This window comes from Peromyscus leucopus, chromosome 9, assembly GCF_004664715.2.
Source record: "Peromyscus leucopus breed LL Stock chromosome 9, UCI_PerLeu_2.1, whole genome shotgun sequence".
In the NCBI taxonomy this organism is placed as follows: Eukaryota; Metazoa; Chordata; class Mammalia; order Rodentia; family Cricetidae; genus Peromyscus; species Peromyscus leucopus.
The window spans coordinates 67,150,531-67,167,117 of NC_051070.1; the positions used below are offsets into that span (position 1 = coordinate 67,150,531).

Genomic DNA, 16,587 nt, shown 5'->3' on the forward strand with positions numbered 1-16,587 from the left:
CAAATAATTCTAAAATTTTTTTTTTTCCAATAATAAGACTAGGTATTTTGATCCCAGAACTTGAGATGCAGAGACAGGAGGATTTCTGTGAGCTTTAGGCCCAGCTTCATCTACATAGCAGCTCCAGGCCAACCAGGGCTATGTAGTGAGAACCTGTCACCAAAAAAAAAAAAAGCATTTAAAAGAAAACATCACAGGGCAGTGGTGGTGCACACCTTGAATCCCAGTCCTGTAAGTTCAAGGCCAGTCTGGTCTACAGCGCGAGATCCAGGACAGGCATAAAAAACTACACAGAGAAACCCTGTCTTGAAAAACAAAAAAAGGAAAAACATCTATTCCTTGACATTCACAGATTATACAAGTTCACATAAGATGAAGCTATCTCCCCAGGTGGCAGTGGCACACGCCTTTAATCCCAGCACACAAGAGGCAGAGCCAAGCAGATCTCTGTGAGTTCGAGGCCAGCCTGGTCTACAGAGTGAGTTCCAGGAAAGGCGCAAAGCTACACAGAGAAACCCTGTCTTGAAAAAACAAAACAAAAACAAAAAAATCAAGCTACTTCATTTATACTTATTATACAGGTACACATCTAAATTCCTCCTTCCCATAGCTTCTGTATTTTGTATTCTACATAAGACCCCCCTTTCTCAAAATGTTCCCAGGATAACATTTACAACAGTCTCACTTATATTTCCTATTTCCTACAAAGTTAAAAACACACGGCAGGGAGTGAGGGCGCGTGTCTCCTGTCCCAACACTCAGGAGGTAGAGATAGGAGGATGCTGAGTGCAGCTACATTGTCCTTGAATTAATTCCCTAGGGAGCTGCAGATAACCTTCAATTCTCAGTCCTCTTGCCACTACCCTCTGAGGGCCGGTGTCACCATGCAGTTTTGATCTGATCATTTTTGGAATAAAATCTCAAGATAAAAAATTAAGCTAGAAAATATAAATCTTTATAGTAAGTGTATTATAAGAACTTAGAAAATATTTGATGCATTTAGATGTCAAAGAACGACCTAAGTCTTCAATATTAAGTTATTCAGGAGATCCAAATAAAATCTTTACGACATTCTGAGGGAAGAGTAGATAATATGGGGCATGCAACACTCTTAAGTTACTCTACTGAACAACGCCAAGCAAACTCACCAGAATTCTCATCTGTTTGGCATCCACTGTCTGAAACTTCCTGATCGCCTTCTGCAGCAATGTATGCCCAAGTGTCCGTCTCATCTCTAGTGTTTCTTTCTTTAAGTGAACACTTGTCCTTGGTTTTGTGATCATCTGTAGTTTTATAATCCACTGGGATTTCTTCTCTTTTCCAACTATTCTCAAGAACATCACTTTTGTCTTCTGTTTTTTTAAATAAATCAAATGCACTTCTGATTTCCTTAAGTGCTAGTTTAAAAATTAAAGCCAATGGTTAAATATAAGTTGCAAATTTATGTTACAATTAAAAAAAAATCTGTGTTCATATTGAATAAACATCTTTTCTGTAGTTTTACTAATACTTGTCTTGGTTATAAAGCAAAGTAATACTTACTCTCAAAGTCACAAAATCATTTTAACTAGTCTTTTCACTGGCTTCTCAGTATCCAGAAAGCTATGACAAAGGTGTATTCAAATCTGCTTGGGTAAATTTTCCTCCTTCCTTCATGTTTTTTTTTTTTTTGGGGGGGGGGGGCGTGATTTCCCTGCGCACACTAGACACATCCTATCAGACCAGATCCTTCATCTTTTATGCCAATTTCAAGTGCATTTTTTTATTTGCCTTAAATGAAACTGCTATTTATTTCATGTATGTGGAGTACTGAGTCTGGTTTCCAATATCCCTGCTAGAAAAACCTATATAACCAGCACTTAACAACCCTTCCAAACTGTCTAGTGCTTCGCTTATTTTTCCTACACCCCCCACACACACACCCATTTTTAGTACTCAGGATAGAAGCCAGGACCTTGCATGCTAAGCACATTCTACCACTAATCTATCCAGCCCCACCCCCATTTCTTTTTTAGTTCAAAGCTAGTGAATTTGGTGGCTTTATCAGGTGCATGGTCCGTGCTCTCACATCATGCTCCTTTCCCCATTCAGCACCAGTTTCTGCACAGGCTCTAGGACAGTCACACACGGGTTGATGCCTTTGCCAGGAGGAAAGGTGGGTGTGACTAGGAAGGCTGAGATTCCTTCCTTCAGTAGTTCTTTGTCACAACACAGCATAGGAGTTCAGAACACCTGATCATCAGTGTTCACTCTAGACATCTTGCCCAAATATTAATTTGGTAGTATTTTGAATCTCCAACAAATCTCTGAAATGTAGTGTTTCTTGCATTGTTCAAAATAGATGCAGTCCTTATTGTTACTTTATGTAAGAGCCACTAAGATACATGGCATTACTATTGCCATGTCTGAATCTAGACCTAAAATAAAATCTACTTTTATAACTGGAGATGCAGCTAATAAGCACTTGCTTATCATGAATAAGACCCTGAATTCCACCTCTAACCTGGGGAGGAAAAGGAGTATTAAAAATGTGTGCAGCTGGCCAGGTTCTGTGAGTTTGAGGCCAGCCTAGAAAAAACAAAACACCTCAAGTCAGGAAAGCTGAAGAAATGACATAACATGTAAGAAGGCCTACTGTGCAATCATGGGACCCGAGTTCAAATCCCCCAAATAAAAAAGGCTGGACATGCCTAAAACTCTGGAACTATGTGGGGTGTGGACAAATGGATTGCTGGGGCTTGCTGACTGGCAATTTACCCCCAGACTCAGTGGAAGGAAGACCCTGGCTCAAGGGTAGGTCAGTGGAGAGTGATAGAGCAGTAACCTCATGTCTTCCTCTGGCCTCTGAGTGCATGGGGCAAACGCCCACACACACCTGCCTACACACATACATGTACACCAAACACTAGGGAAACTGGAAATACCCCCAAATTAAACTTGAGTACCAATATGAAGCTATAAGTAGAAAATTACACTTTTAATTTCATTCAAGGGCACAAAAACACTGGAACACTAAAAATGTTTATACATAATGTACATATAAAATAAAATTTGGATTCAGATGGGTTCATTCCTAAAAAAAATCTAATTATACGTACATATTTCATTGAACCAGAATGAAAAATGAGAAACACTTTTTGTCCCAAATATTTCATAGAAAGGACACTCAATCATTATAATAAACTAAATTTTTGTTTTTCAAAAAGGGTTTTTCTGTGATGCTCTAGCTGTCTTGGAACTAGCTCTATAGACCAGACTGACCTTGAACTCACAGAGATCCAACTGCCTCTGGAATTAAAGGTGTTTGCCACCAATGCCCAGTAATAAGCTAAGTTATTAAATAAAGTGTAAAGCTCTAAATTCCCTGAAGAACAAAATTTTATAACATGACAGGGTAGAGAAGAGCTTACCTTTCAGGGTAAACTAAGTCCTTTATACAGAAGGTGAGTTAGACATTTACTGCTCTTGCAAAGGACTCCAGCTGGGTTCCCAGCACCCATAAAGTGGCTCACAACCATCCATAACTCCAGTTCCAAGGGATCCAATGCCCTCTTTGAACCCTCAAGGACTCCTGCATACACGAGCACTTATATACACCCAGGCACACATATACATATAAAATCAATTAATAATTCTGTTTATTTATTTATTCATTTGTTTGTTTATTTGAGGCAGAGTTCCCTGGCTATCCTGGAACTCCCTCTGTAAAGAAGGCTGAGCCAGGCGGTAGGAGGCAGAGGCAGGTGGATCTTTGTGAGTTCGAGGCCAGCCTGGTCTATAGAGTGAGATCCAGGAAAGGTGCAAAGCTACACAGAGAAACCCTGTCTCGAAAAACCAAAAAGAAGGCTGGCTTCGAACTCAGAAATCTGACTGCCTCCGCCTTTGGAGTGCTGGAATTAAAGGTGTGTGACACCACCATGCAGAAATTAATAATTTCTTAAATGATGGCAATGAACATGGAAATATTTTTTACACTTACATTTTAATCCCTTTGGCTCTTTTCGGCATTTTTCTTCTTTGTCCAAATCATACCTTTTCTGGTATTTTTCTTTGGGTTCATTTTTTTTTGTTTCTTTCTCCTAAAGACGAATACAAAACCCAAACAAGAATAGATAAAAAGCTGATACTGTATATTTGCAAACCAAAATATTCAAGCATCCATGTCTTTCTACAAATACTTGAGCACATAGCTGGTAATTATTCAGTTTTTCTCCCACTGCTCCTCCAATCAAGATTATCCTTTAGACATAATAAGCCTATACAAAATGAAACTCAAAACCCAATACCCTGACCAGGCAGTGGTGGCGCATGCCTTTAATCCCAGCACTCGGGAGGCAGAGGCAGGTGGATCTCTGTGAGTTCAAGGCAAGCCTGGGCTACAAATCGAGATCCAGGACAGGCACCAAAACTACACAGAGAAACCCTGTCTCAAAAAAACAAAAACAAAACAAAACCCAAAACCCACTACCCATCTCCCCATTTTCTTTTAAGAATTTATTATTTAAAATGTTTTTTATTTACATTGTACATGTGGGTGTTTTTTGTTTTTTCTCTATTACATTTTCTGAAGTTTTCCTTCCGGTACACTGATCTTATATTTCAATTGACTATTACAGTCCCCAGGTTGACACATTTTCTCAACCATTTTCCCCATGGCCTGTCAAACTTACCAGTTTTTCATTAAGGATAAGACTACCACAAATAACCTGGGCGGTGGTGGAGCACACCTTTAATCCCAGCACTCAGGAGGCAGAGCCAGGCGGATCTCTGAGTTCGAGGCCAGCCTGGTCTACAGAGTGAGTTCCAGGACAGGCTCCAAAGCTACACAGAGAAACCCTGTTTCGAAAAACCAAAAAAAAAAAAAAAAAAAAAAAAAAAAAAAACCAAAAAACTTCTGCTGTTATCGTAGTTCAGTTGATGGAGTGCTTGCCTAGCATGCACGATGACCTTGGTTCAAGTCCTCGTGTTACATAAACTGAGGATGAAAGACAATCAGTTCAAGGTCATCCTCAGCTACACAGCCAGTTCATTCTAGACCAGCCTGACACCTTGTTTCATAATCTAATCTTTTGGGTTGAGATTAGAACAATTTCAGTTTCTGAAATGGCCCTAAATAATCTGCTTGTACTACATACTTGTAAAGGAACATTTTCCTCACCAAAAATTATAAAATCAAGACATGGATCAATTCCCAAAAAATACATCCTGCAGCATTAAATATTCAGCCAAGATTTAAATTTTTATATTAAAAAAGTATATTCATTAGTATGCAAACTTATATACTTAATGCTAAAAGTATATGAATACCAGAGCGAGTTCCAGGACAGCTAGAGTTGTTACAGTTTGTCTCAAAGAGTGGGAAAAGCTTAATAAACTTTTTGATATAGAAAGTTTCCTCCCCTTTTAAAATGATTAGATTATCAAAACCAAGAATAATGGAAACTCATTTTTATAGTTCTTGACAGATGTTTTCATAATTTTGAAAATTTCTACTTAAAAACATCAAAGTAATTATTACAATACTGGAATATTAATTTTTTTAATAATTGAAAAATTTGTAATACTAATGTACTGTGTACTTTTTTTCCTTTCTGTACTTAAAATAACTGGGAAAAATTAAAAATGAGGAAACTAAGAGTTGGAGAGCCGTTTCAGTGACTAAGAGTGCTTACTGCTCTTACAGAACCAAGTCCAGTCCTCAGCATCCATGTACTCAGATGACTCACAACTGCCTACAACTCCAGCTTCAAAGACTCTTACACCCTCTGACTTTTGCAGGTACCACAGGTACCAGCAATACATGTGGCATGCGGACACATAAACAAAAATCTTAAAAAGAAAAAAAGCACCACCACATGTGCATGTCTTTAATTCCAGAATTCCTAGAGGCAGAGGCAGGTAGATCTATGTGAGTACCAGGCCAATCAGAGTTACAGAGTGAGATCCCAACTCAAGAAAAAAGAAAAAAAAATGAAAACTAAACTTGTAACCCCCCAATCCCCAACCCCTAGAAGGGAGTAACAGGAGGATCAGTTCAAGGCTAGCCTGGGCTACAGTGTAGGACATTTTGTTAGAGAGGGGCAGGGAGGAAGTAAGAAAGGCATAGATCAAGCGAGCCAATATTCTAACATGAAAGGAAAGGGAGTCAGTAAGTCCCGCCCCTCGCAGAGCAGCTCTGGAGTTGATGACTTCTGGGAGTGAGCTTTTTTAAGGTTAAGGGTAACTCTCTCATGTGCCACTGGAGGCCCATAGTCAGGAATATATGGCCAGTACAAATTGGTCATGATGAAGCTAAAGGAAAAAAAAAGAAAAAAAGAAGAGACACATAGTTGGGGGAGAGGAGAGGTGTGAGTGGATCTGGGAGAAGTTAGGGGAAGAGTGGGGGCGAATACATTGTATCACATTCTCAAATAACATTTTTTTTTTTTTTTATAATTTATCTGTTATTTTATGAGTTGCCTGCATGTATGTCTGTATGAGTGTGTCAGATCTTGGAGTTACAGACAATTGTGAGCTGCCATGTGGTTGCTGGGAATTGAACTAGGGTCTTCTGGAAGAGCAGCCAGTGCTCTTAACTGCTGAGCCATCTCTCCAGCCCCCTCAAATAATATTTTTTAAAAAGAGAACATATACACCCCAAAGTAAAATTTAAATTGATGAAGCTAATAGGCCTGTCTATACAATGCTACACAACACCTGAATACCTCTACAATATTTTTGGTCATGGTTGATAAACAAGGTGAAAACTTAAGATACACTCAGTGCTTGAAGGTCTGTCACATGCAGCAGTCCTTATGGCATCCTATTCACTAAGTACCTGAGGAGTTACACTCTAGCTTGACCATTTCCTTTGCCATTCCTTGTGCAAGCTCCTGACCACACAAAACACAGGATAGTCTGCACCAATCATTTCTGTGCTCTACAAGTTCTCTACTGCCCTCACCTCCTCCGCCGAGTCAGGGGCCTTTAGGCCCTTCTCTTCCCCGCTCAGGCTGGAACTCTTCAGGGCCTGGGCAGACACAGGTGACGATAACTTACTTATTAACTCAAGGTTACTTCGGCCCTTGTCCTGACACCTTTGCTTTTTAGGTGTTATTTTCCTTTCTGAAAAAGTGTTTGTGTTCTCTAGCTTCTTGGTTTCTTTTGGTTCCTCAAACTTCCTTGGCTTTTTCTTCTTCCTTCTGACTCTGGCACCAGCATCCTCTTCAGTACTTAGAAGGCTATCCAGATGTTTCTCAAAAATACCCTCTTGCACTGTATCCTGTCCTGCTGTTATCTTTGGAGTCTCTTCTCTGTTGTCAGAAAGGAAGTCCTCCCCGTCATCCTCTGGAAGGAGGGACTCATCAGGTCCAGGGGACTCAGACTCCAGTGTGGATTCCAAGTGCCGCTCTTTCTTTGGTTTCCGGTTGTCCTTGACATCCTCTCTTATTTTAAACTTTAAATCTCTTATTTCAGCCCGTTTAGCTTTCTTTAATTCCTTGGTTTCCTTTATTTCATCCTTTTTGGGCTTTTTGGAGTCCTTTAATTCTTCCTTGACTTCCAAAATCCTTTTCTTTGTCCTTACATCAAAACCTAAGTTTTCAGAGGTGCTCTCCAGCTCTGATTTGAACTTATCTTTTAGTTTTCCCAGTTTTGTTTTTTTTTTCCTGAGATCATCTGGACTTTTCTCTTCTTTGCACTTTATTTTTTTCTTTTTCTTCCTTGGTGAAGTGTCTTCTTTTGTGTCACTCTGCTGGTCACTATCACATTGTGTCTCAAATATGTCACTGTTTAAAGTCAGTCTCTATAAAACACAAAAAGGTTAAAACGTTAACATAATTTCAAGGGTTTAGAGAGACAGTACTAATGAAATCTAATGAAAACATTTTAAAAGCAGATTTGACTTCTTTACCTAAATTTAAGGTGTATATTACTTATATTTCTGACTTAGCAAACAGGACTTGGAGGTGATGAAAGTCAATTTAAAAAGGAGATACAACCGGACAGTGGTGGCGCAAGCCTTTAATCCCAGCACTCGGGAGGCAGAGGCAAGCGGATTTCTGTGAGTTCGAGGCCAGCCTGGGCTACAGAGTGAGTTCCAGGACAGGCTCCAAAGCTACACAGAGAAACCCTGTCTCAAAAAAACCGAGGGGAAAAAAAAGAGAGAGAAAGAAAGAAAGGAGACACAAAGAAGAAAAATGTTTGGAGTGCTTTGGAGGTATCAAAATGAAACACGAGTTAAAGTAACAGTCTAGTGTATGATGGGCTAGAGCTGACTTTTTAAATTATTTGTGTGAGCGTGCATGCATATACATGAATGCCACAGTATATATGCAGAGATCAGAGAACCACATAAGGAATTTCGCTTTTTCTTTTCACCATGTGAAGTCTTAGAATTAAACTCAGGTTATCAGGTGTGGCAGCAAGCACCCTTATCTGTTCAGCTATTGGCCCTTCTAGAATGATCTTAAACTTGTTATATTTCAGTTAAATGGAGCAAGCACACTAACTACATAGGAATCTTACTTGATTAAATGGTGTTACAAGATCTTAAAACAGTTCCTACTGAAATGTTTTTCTAATCTAAAAAGAAATTCAAAAATAAGGTGTTTAGCCAGGTATGATGGTATATGCCTTTCTTTAATCCTAGCACTTGAGAGGCAGAGGCAGGAGGATCTCTGAGTTTTAGGCCAGCCTGGTCTACAAAGTGAGTTCCAGGATAGCCAGGGCTACATAAAGAAACCCTGTCTCAGGAAAAAAAAAAGAATACTTGTACAAACAATAAAAAACTTGAGCAAGCTAATTTTAAGACTCATTTTCAAAAACTGTCTTATACTAAAAGAGATGAACAGAAAGGATGAAAATGTTTTCCTACATTGTCACCACCGTCTTAATCCTCTGAATCTTCCTAACCTCTACATAATAGAGCAATGATGGTTGTAGAACAAATGCCCACAAACAACATCTACAAAATTCAGTGGTTGGGGCTGGAAGGTTTAACTCAGTGACAAAATATAGGATCAATACCCAACACTGCCAAAAACCATAAAAACTAGCAGAGGAACTAAAAACTGCTTAATTTTGGTAGGTGTGCTACCTGTAATTCCAGCACTCAAGAGACAGAGGCAGAAGGATCAGAAGTTCAAGGCCAGTTTGATCTGCAGTTCCAGACCAGCCAGATATACAGAGTGAAACCCTGTTTCAAAAACAAAGCCAGGCATGGTAGTGCACACCTTCAATCCAGCACTGAGAGGATGAGGTAGGTTTATCTCTGTGAGTTCCAAACCAGCCTGGTAGAGTTCTAAGCCAGCCAGGGCTACATTATGAGAGCCTGTTTCAAGAAAGAATTATTTATTTGGGTGGTGGTGGTGGTGGTGGTGGTGGTGGTGGTGGTGGTGGTGCATGCCTTTAATCCCAGCACTCTGGAGACAGAGGAAGGCAGATCTCTGTGAGTTCAAGGCCAGCCTGGTTTACAGTATGAGTTCCAGGACAGCCAGGGTGACACAGAGAAACCCTGTCTCAAAAAACAAAAAGGGAAGAATTATTTAAGTAGCAGAAAAGGTAAAGATGTTAATAACACAGACTAAATATGAATGTAACGTATTATAATCTAACAATATTGTGAACTAGAACAAAATAAGTAAAAAAAATTATGGCAATAATTGCCACATATAATGAATAGTTCCTTACATCATGGGCAAATATGAAATTATGATGTGTCTATATGTCTTTATGTTCCTTCATTTTTATGTTTATCACTTCTGCTCTTCAGCATGGCACTGGAGCTTGAATCCAGGGCCTGGCACATGCTGGGCAGGTGCTGTACCCCTGAATACACCCTTCTCTTTTGTCCTTGAGATGGGTCACATTGCAGCCCTAGCTGACCTCCGACTTTCAATAATCTTTCTAATTGTCCAGAGTACTGGGATCACAAGTATGCCCCCTCTTATTAGCCAACATTCATGTCTACTGTAATTTGAGTGTTGAATGTCCTGCAAAGGTCATGTGTTAGAGGCCTGGTCCCTGGAGAGGCATTACTGGGAGGTAGTAGACTCTTAGGGAGGTGAAGCCTAATAAGAAACCTTTAGTTCATTTATGACATGACGCCAAAGAGGACTGGGGAGCCTGGTTTCTTCTGTGCTTCCTGGCTTATGAAAACAAGGAGCTTATAGTACCTCGTGGCTCCTCATCAGAGGTAGACTAATGCCTCTAGAACTGTAAAGCAAAATATACTGTATCTTTAAGTTATGGTAGATATTTCATTACAGTGTAAGCTGACTAGCACAACATACAAACTACACTTGTCTGCCAAATACAATCACAGGATGGGAAAGAAGAGCTGTCTGTGAGGACAAATCAGCAACATGGAATTCACAACACAAATACTGGACATTGTATTTTTCATAATTTACTATACATACTTTCTATAAATAAAATTATGAATCACACCAAAAAAGTATGAGATAAAACTGGATACCTGAATATCTTTCTTTATTGCCTTAGCTTTGTTCTCGGCAAGTTTCTTCCTAAATTCAAGAAGAACTTCTTTACAGTCCTCCAGATGAACCTCAGGCTCCCAGGTATCATCATCAGATGTATATCCTTTCCATCGGACTTTATAAAGGTTCTTACCCTGTAGTACAAATAAAAACAGACATATTACTGATTAAAATTTCAAAACCATTCAACTCCTGAGAACTTGAAAACTGCATCAAAATGAAAATTAACAAACATCATATTGAATGTATGCATATTTATCTCTTGAGGCCAGTGACCTAAGGAGGGGAAAAAAGTACCATTAACCTTTTTTTTTTTAAAAAAAGAAACAAAAGACTTAGTGAGGCGGTGTTGGCACACGCCTTTTATCCCAGCAGGGGCAGGTGGATCTCCAGGTTTGAGTTCCAGGAGAGCCAGGGGCTACACAGAGAAACCCTGTCTCAAAACAAACAAACAAACAAACAAACCCAAAAACCAAAAAAGAAACAAAGACTGATGTCTTTTCTGATCATGAATTATAAAACAATGTATACTCCTAAAATAACAATGAAAAAACAAAAAAGGCAAGTTACTCAACAGTGATTTTTAGTAACGAGATTATTCTGTCATATAAGCAAAACTGCTTAGATTAAAAAAAAAGCAGTGATATATTTGTACTTCTTTGACAATGTTATTAAATCCTCCAACAGACCAGGGTAGTTGTAAGACCGGGTTGGGAGCAGGAGATGGCTTAGCAGGAGAACTGCTTCTGGCATACACCTGACCTGAGTTAGGAGCCCCAGACCATATTGGAGAGATGATACACGCTGACAACAAAATAGAGGCTGTGAGCGGAGATGTGGCTTAACAGTTAAAGCACTTTGCTGCTCTTACTCTTTCAGGACTAGAATTTGGTTACCAGCTCCAATAGGCAGCTCACTACTGCCAGCAGCTCCAGGGATCTGCTGCCCTCTTCTGGTCTCCAAAGGCACCCACATCCACATGCAAAGAAATGATAAATCATTGCCGGTCCGTGGTAGTGCACGTCTTTAATCCCAGCACTCGGGAGGCAGAGGCAGGTGGATCTCTGTGAGTTCGAGGCCAGCCTGGTCTACAGAGCGAGATCCAGGAAAGGCGCAAAGCTACAGAGAAACCCTGTCTCGAAAAACCAAAAAAAAAAAAAAAGAAAGAAAGAAAGAAAGAAAGAAAGAAAGAAAGAAAGAAAGAAAGAAAGAAAGAAAAAGAAAAAAAAGAAAAGAAATACAAATCTTTTAAAAATAAAAGCAAGTAAAATCTGCTGCTGGGTATGGTGGCACACACTTACAATCCTTTGAGCAGCAGCAGAGGAAACAGTTGCAGAGTCTGAGGTAAGCCTATGCTTCACAGTAAATTTCAGGCAATCCTGGAACTCACTATATAGACCAGGCTGGCCTCAAATTCACAGATCTGGCCCTGCTTCCTGAGTGCTGGTATTAAAGGGGTGTGCCACCATACCAAGCTTGGATTTTTTTTTTTTTAAGATATGGAGGCCATAAATTTGAAAAAGAGCAAGGGAGGGTATATAAGAGGGTGTTACTATAATCTCAAAAAAAAAAAAAGATTTTTATTGCTGTGGGATGGTCTGTATGTCACGTTACTCTGAATGGTCAATAAATAAAACACTGATTGGCCAGTGGCTAGGCAGGAAGTATAGGCGGGACTAACAGAGAGGAGAATTAAGGGAACAGGAAGGGAAAGGGAGTCACTGCCAGCCGCTGCCATGATAAACAGCATGTGAAGATGCCAGTAAGCAACGAGCCACGTGGCAAGGTATAGATTTATAGAACTGGATTAATTTAAGCTATAAGAACAGTTAGCAAGAAGCCTGCCACGGCCATACAGTTTGTAAGCAATATAAGTCTCTGTGTTTACTTGGTTGGGTCTGAGCGGCTGTGGGACTGGCGGGTGACAAAGATTTGTCCTGACTGTGGGCAAGGCAGGAAAACTCTAGCTACATTTTTATCCCAAAACTGGAGCCAGAAGCTACAGCAAGAGTTAAGGCTGCTTATTGTTCTTACAGAGGATCCTAGTTTGGTTCCCAGAATCCATGTGTAGCCATGGGTTTGCCACAGCTGCAGGTTAACCTGAGAGGACAAACTTGCCTCAGTCTTGGATCTTGCCTAGTCATTCAACATTACAACAGGAAAGTACAACAGAATTCTTCTCCTGTCTCAATCTCCCAGCAGGAACACTGTGAAGACAGACTTGCACCCAGTACTACATGAGCTCTGGGGATTTGAACTCTTGCCCTCTCTCTCTAGCTCCATAATAATGACACTGAATCTCAATGATTTAACTTGAAATTGATGTGAGAATTTTCCTGTGTCAGTAACTGCAGGAGGGTTTCAAGCTCTAGGCTAGCTTGGACTTCAGAGGAAGATCCTACCTCAAAAAACAGGAGGTGTGGAGTGGGGAATGCAGAGAGAAACCTTAATCGAAGCCTTCCTGGCTAAGAGAGCTGGTTTCTCTTCCAGAAGATTTGGGATGACTCCCACTCATGTGGCAGCTCAAAACCATCTGTAACTCCAGTTTCAGGGGACCCAATGCCCTTTTCTCTGGACAGGCACATGATGCACAGATATACACACAGTCCAAACACCCATACACATAAAATAAAAATAAAGGGTAAAAAAAATTCTTTTAAAAAGTCTGTACCATCAGGCCGGGCAGTGGTGGCACGGGAGCCTTTAATCCCAGCATCCAAGAGCCAGAGGTAGGCAGATTTCTGAGTTTTAAGGCCAGTCTAGTCTACAAAGAGAAATCCTGTCTCAAAAAAAAAAAAAAAAAAAAAAACAAGAGGGAGGCAGAAGCAGGAGGATCTCTGTGAGTTCGAGGCCAGGTCTACAGAGTGAGATCTAGGACAGCCAAGGCTGTTTGTTACACAGAGAAACCCTGTCTCGACAATCCAACAAACCAACCAAACAAACAAACCAAAACAAACAAAAAAACAACGAAAAAGGAGCCTCTTAGAGAAAGGCACCACCTTAAAAAAAATCTCTACCATCAAGCCAACATAGTACATGGTAAACAGCAGTTGGTTAAAAAAAAGTGTCAAAGGACAAAAAAAAATAACAGATGAAAGAGAGCATAAGGCAGATAACAAACAACAGAAACAGAACATCATAGAGGCATGATACTTATCTACTGTCCTTGCTTCTTTCTCCAAACCCACACTTCACTCACCTACTTAATAGTCCGAGGGCAAAGCTCTTGCCTAGCATTCATGAGACCCTGAGTTCAGTCCTCAGTATCAGAGAACAACAACAACAAAATGGCAAATGCTGTTACTGGACTAAATATCAATGATTCGAACGTTAATAAAAGCCACATCCCCAGATTAAATAGGCCCCAAATCCAGAGCAGACAAGACAGATATAAAGAGAAAAGACAATGTCATAAACAGAGGTCTCCACGGAGCGTAAGGACAGAAATGAGAAAGCATTTCGTTCTGCAGGGTTCGGGAAAGGGAAAGGGGAAGGGGAAGAAAGGCATCACCAACAGATGGACCCCGAGACTTGGAAGACCAGAGTAAGAATTTCTCCTGGGAACAACAGTGCCGGCGAGAAGGATGCTAAGCGGCTCAAGCATGACGTGCTAAGATTTTCCTCTCAACCTTACTCTCCATCTGAGTTACAATCATAAACGCGCAGAGGAGAAAGGGATGACACCCAGGTTTCGAAAACGTTTACCATCCCAACCACTCGGTGTGATTGGGGTTTTACTGCGAAGACCAAGAGGAATTCCTGAATTTAAGCTACGGAGCCTCTTCTACTTCTACAAAATATTGGGGACATCGGTGTGAAGGACGGACTATGACGACTCGTATGGTTCCCACCAGTCCTTTCTAACGGAGAGCAAGGGCCCTGACCGCATCCCCGAAAGCTGAAGGCGACGTAAGTCCGCCCCCGCCCCCCCAGCTGTCTTGCACCCTACTAGTCTCCACATCCCATGCCACTGCTTCGTCTCGTCTGCCAAAACAACACGTGAAACTTCCCTCTGCATCCATCCTGCACAGACGAGGCCAGGGTCCCTTCCGAGATGTCACTCTGCGCCCGCCCGCCCCGTCCGCCCCGTCCGTCTGGACCAGCGCTCACGGACCCGCACCCCGCCGCTAGGCTGTGCCGTACCCCGCTCCGATTCTCCCCCTCCGTCCCCGCCCCGGCCCTGCGTCCTCGCCGCGCAGCCCCCACATACTCCCTCGCACTTCATGTCCAGGATCTTCTCCACCTCGAACACGTCGTCCCCATCCTCCTCGCTATCCCCAACGACCTCCGTTCCCTGAGGGGCTGCGTCCTTCTCCTCGCCCGCCGCTCCGACTCCTCCTCCGGCCTCCGGAGAGCCGCCAGTGCTGTCGGGAAGTGACTCGGCTAGCGCGGCCACGCTCATGCTTTCCTCGGCCGCCGCCGCCATCGCAAACGCGCTGCAAACCGACGCGAAAAACCGCCGGAGACGCGCAGCGAGACGGCTCCGCGCGCGCGCCGGCCGCCCCGCCTCGGCCCGCTACAGCGGCGTGACTCGGCCGTGAGGCAAGCCAGCCAATTGTGGGCTCCGAGCCCCCGGATGGGCACACCTAGCAACCAATCACGAAAAGGCATCCCGCCCCAGCCCCCCCCCTCCCCCGAGAACCCTGAGCAGCCCACGGGAAGTGGGTGGGCGGGTCGAAGGGCGGAAGAAGGCTGCCTCGGGGAAGAGCGGAAGGGGTACTCAGAGGAGAGGGCGAGGGGCCGTCCCAGTGGGTCTCCTTCTGGATGCTGGGGAGGCCCTCTACCTGAGGAGGCTTCCCTAGGTGTGAGACCTTAAGGGGTCTGGGGAGGGCCCCTCCGCGTTAACGAGACCTGCCTGCGCGGAATGGCTGCCACAGCATTGTTACGTATAGTTGGCCTGGCTTATAGGGTGTCAATGATCGAATCAATTAAACATAGCCTCTAAAGAAAAAAATAATAAAATAAAAAACATAGCGTCTAGAGATGAATCATTTCAGTGAGTAACGTCTAAAGATAGAGAACGGAGTGGATGCTGGAGAGATGGCTTACAGGTCCTGAGTTCATCTCCCAGCACCTACATGGCAGCTCACAACTGTAACCCCAGGTCCAGGGGATCTGGCAACCCTCACACAGACATTCATTCAGGCAAAACACACATAAAAATAATAAATCTTAAAAAAAAAAAAAAAAGCCGGGCGGTGGTGCACGCCTTTAACCCCAGCACTCGGGGTGGGGGGGGGCTCTGAGTTTGAGGCTAGCCTGGTCTACAGAGCGAGATCCAGGACAGCCAGGGCTACACAAAGAAACCCTGTCTCAAAAAACCAAAAAAAAAAAAAACCAAACCAAAAAACCCTCCAAAGGTCCTGAGTTCAATTCCCAGCAACCACATGGTGGCTCATAACCACCTGTAATGAGATCTGGTGCCCTCTTCTGGCCTGCAGTCATATATTCTGGATACATAATAAATAAATAAATCTTAAAAAAAAAATAAATAAATAAATAAAGAATGGGGGCCAGAGCTGGGCGGTGGTGGCGCATGCCTTTAGTCCCTGCCACTCCAGAGGCAGAGGCAGGTGAATTTCTCTGTTAAGTTCGAGGGTGGTCTGCTCTACAGAGTGAGTTACAGGACAACCAGGACTACACAGAGAAACTCTGTCTTGGGAAGTAAATTAATTAATTAATTTTAATTAATTAATTAATATCTATATTCTTGCTTTGAATTTCAAGTCAGTAAGAAGTCTGTGGTAGGGAAACTTTTTGTTTTCTGGCAATGCATTAAGATAAAATATCTCTTAGGCTCAAAGAGACTGGAACTTTTGCTGGACCTCACACCAGAGTTAACCATCTGATGTCCTCTTCTGGTCTCTGAGGACACGAGGCCACTCGTGTGGTCTATGGACATACATGTGTCAGGGTGCACCATGCAGAAAGAAGAAAGAAGGCACTCCCAAGATGAAATTTTAAGGCCTACGTGGCAGCAGCTTCTCTGATGGACTGAAACCCGAACAGTACAAAGGTGTATTTATTGTTTGTTACACGGAGTATTTCCTCATACCAAGGTCTAATTTACTGTCTTACTAAAGGAGAGCATCACGTGCCCCTGTGACTC

The 16,587-nt window shown here is 42.2% G+C and overlaps 1 protein-coding gene across 3 annotated transcripts in view; it reads right to left on the minus strand.

Annotated features, from left to right (window-relative positions):
• Window positions 1-15,011, minus strand: part of Mphosph8 (M-phase phosphoprotein 8) — a 39,630-nt gene extending 24,619 nt beyond the window's left edge. For 2 of the 3 annotated variants that reach the window (XM_028858131.2, XM_037208504.1), the window contains exons 1-5: window positions 14,689-14,990; window positions 10,457-10,612; window positions 6,944-7,783; window positions 3,980-4,079; window positions 1,149-1,397 (exon numbers count right to left, since the gene is read on the minus strand). In XM_028858131.2, the coding sequence (XP_028713964.1) occupies window positions 1,149-1,397; window positions 3,980-4,079; window positions 6,944-7,783; window positions 10,457-10,612; window positions 14,689-14,904 (1,561 nt within the window). In that variant the 5' untranslated portion in view covers window positions 14,905-14,990. Of the gene's footprint in view, window positions 1-1,148; window positions 1,398-3,979; window positions 4,080-6,943; window positions 7,784-10,456; window positions 10,613-14,688 lie in introns of all 3 variants that reach the window. The other variant, XM_028858132.2, reaches the window with a different exon arrangement.
• Window positions 15,012-16,587: the final 1,576 nt, after the last annotated feature.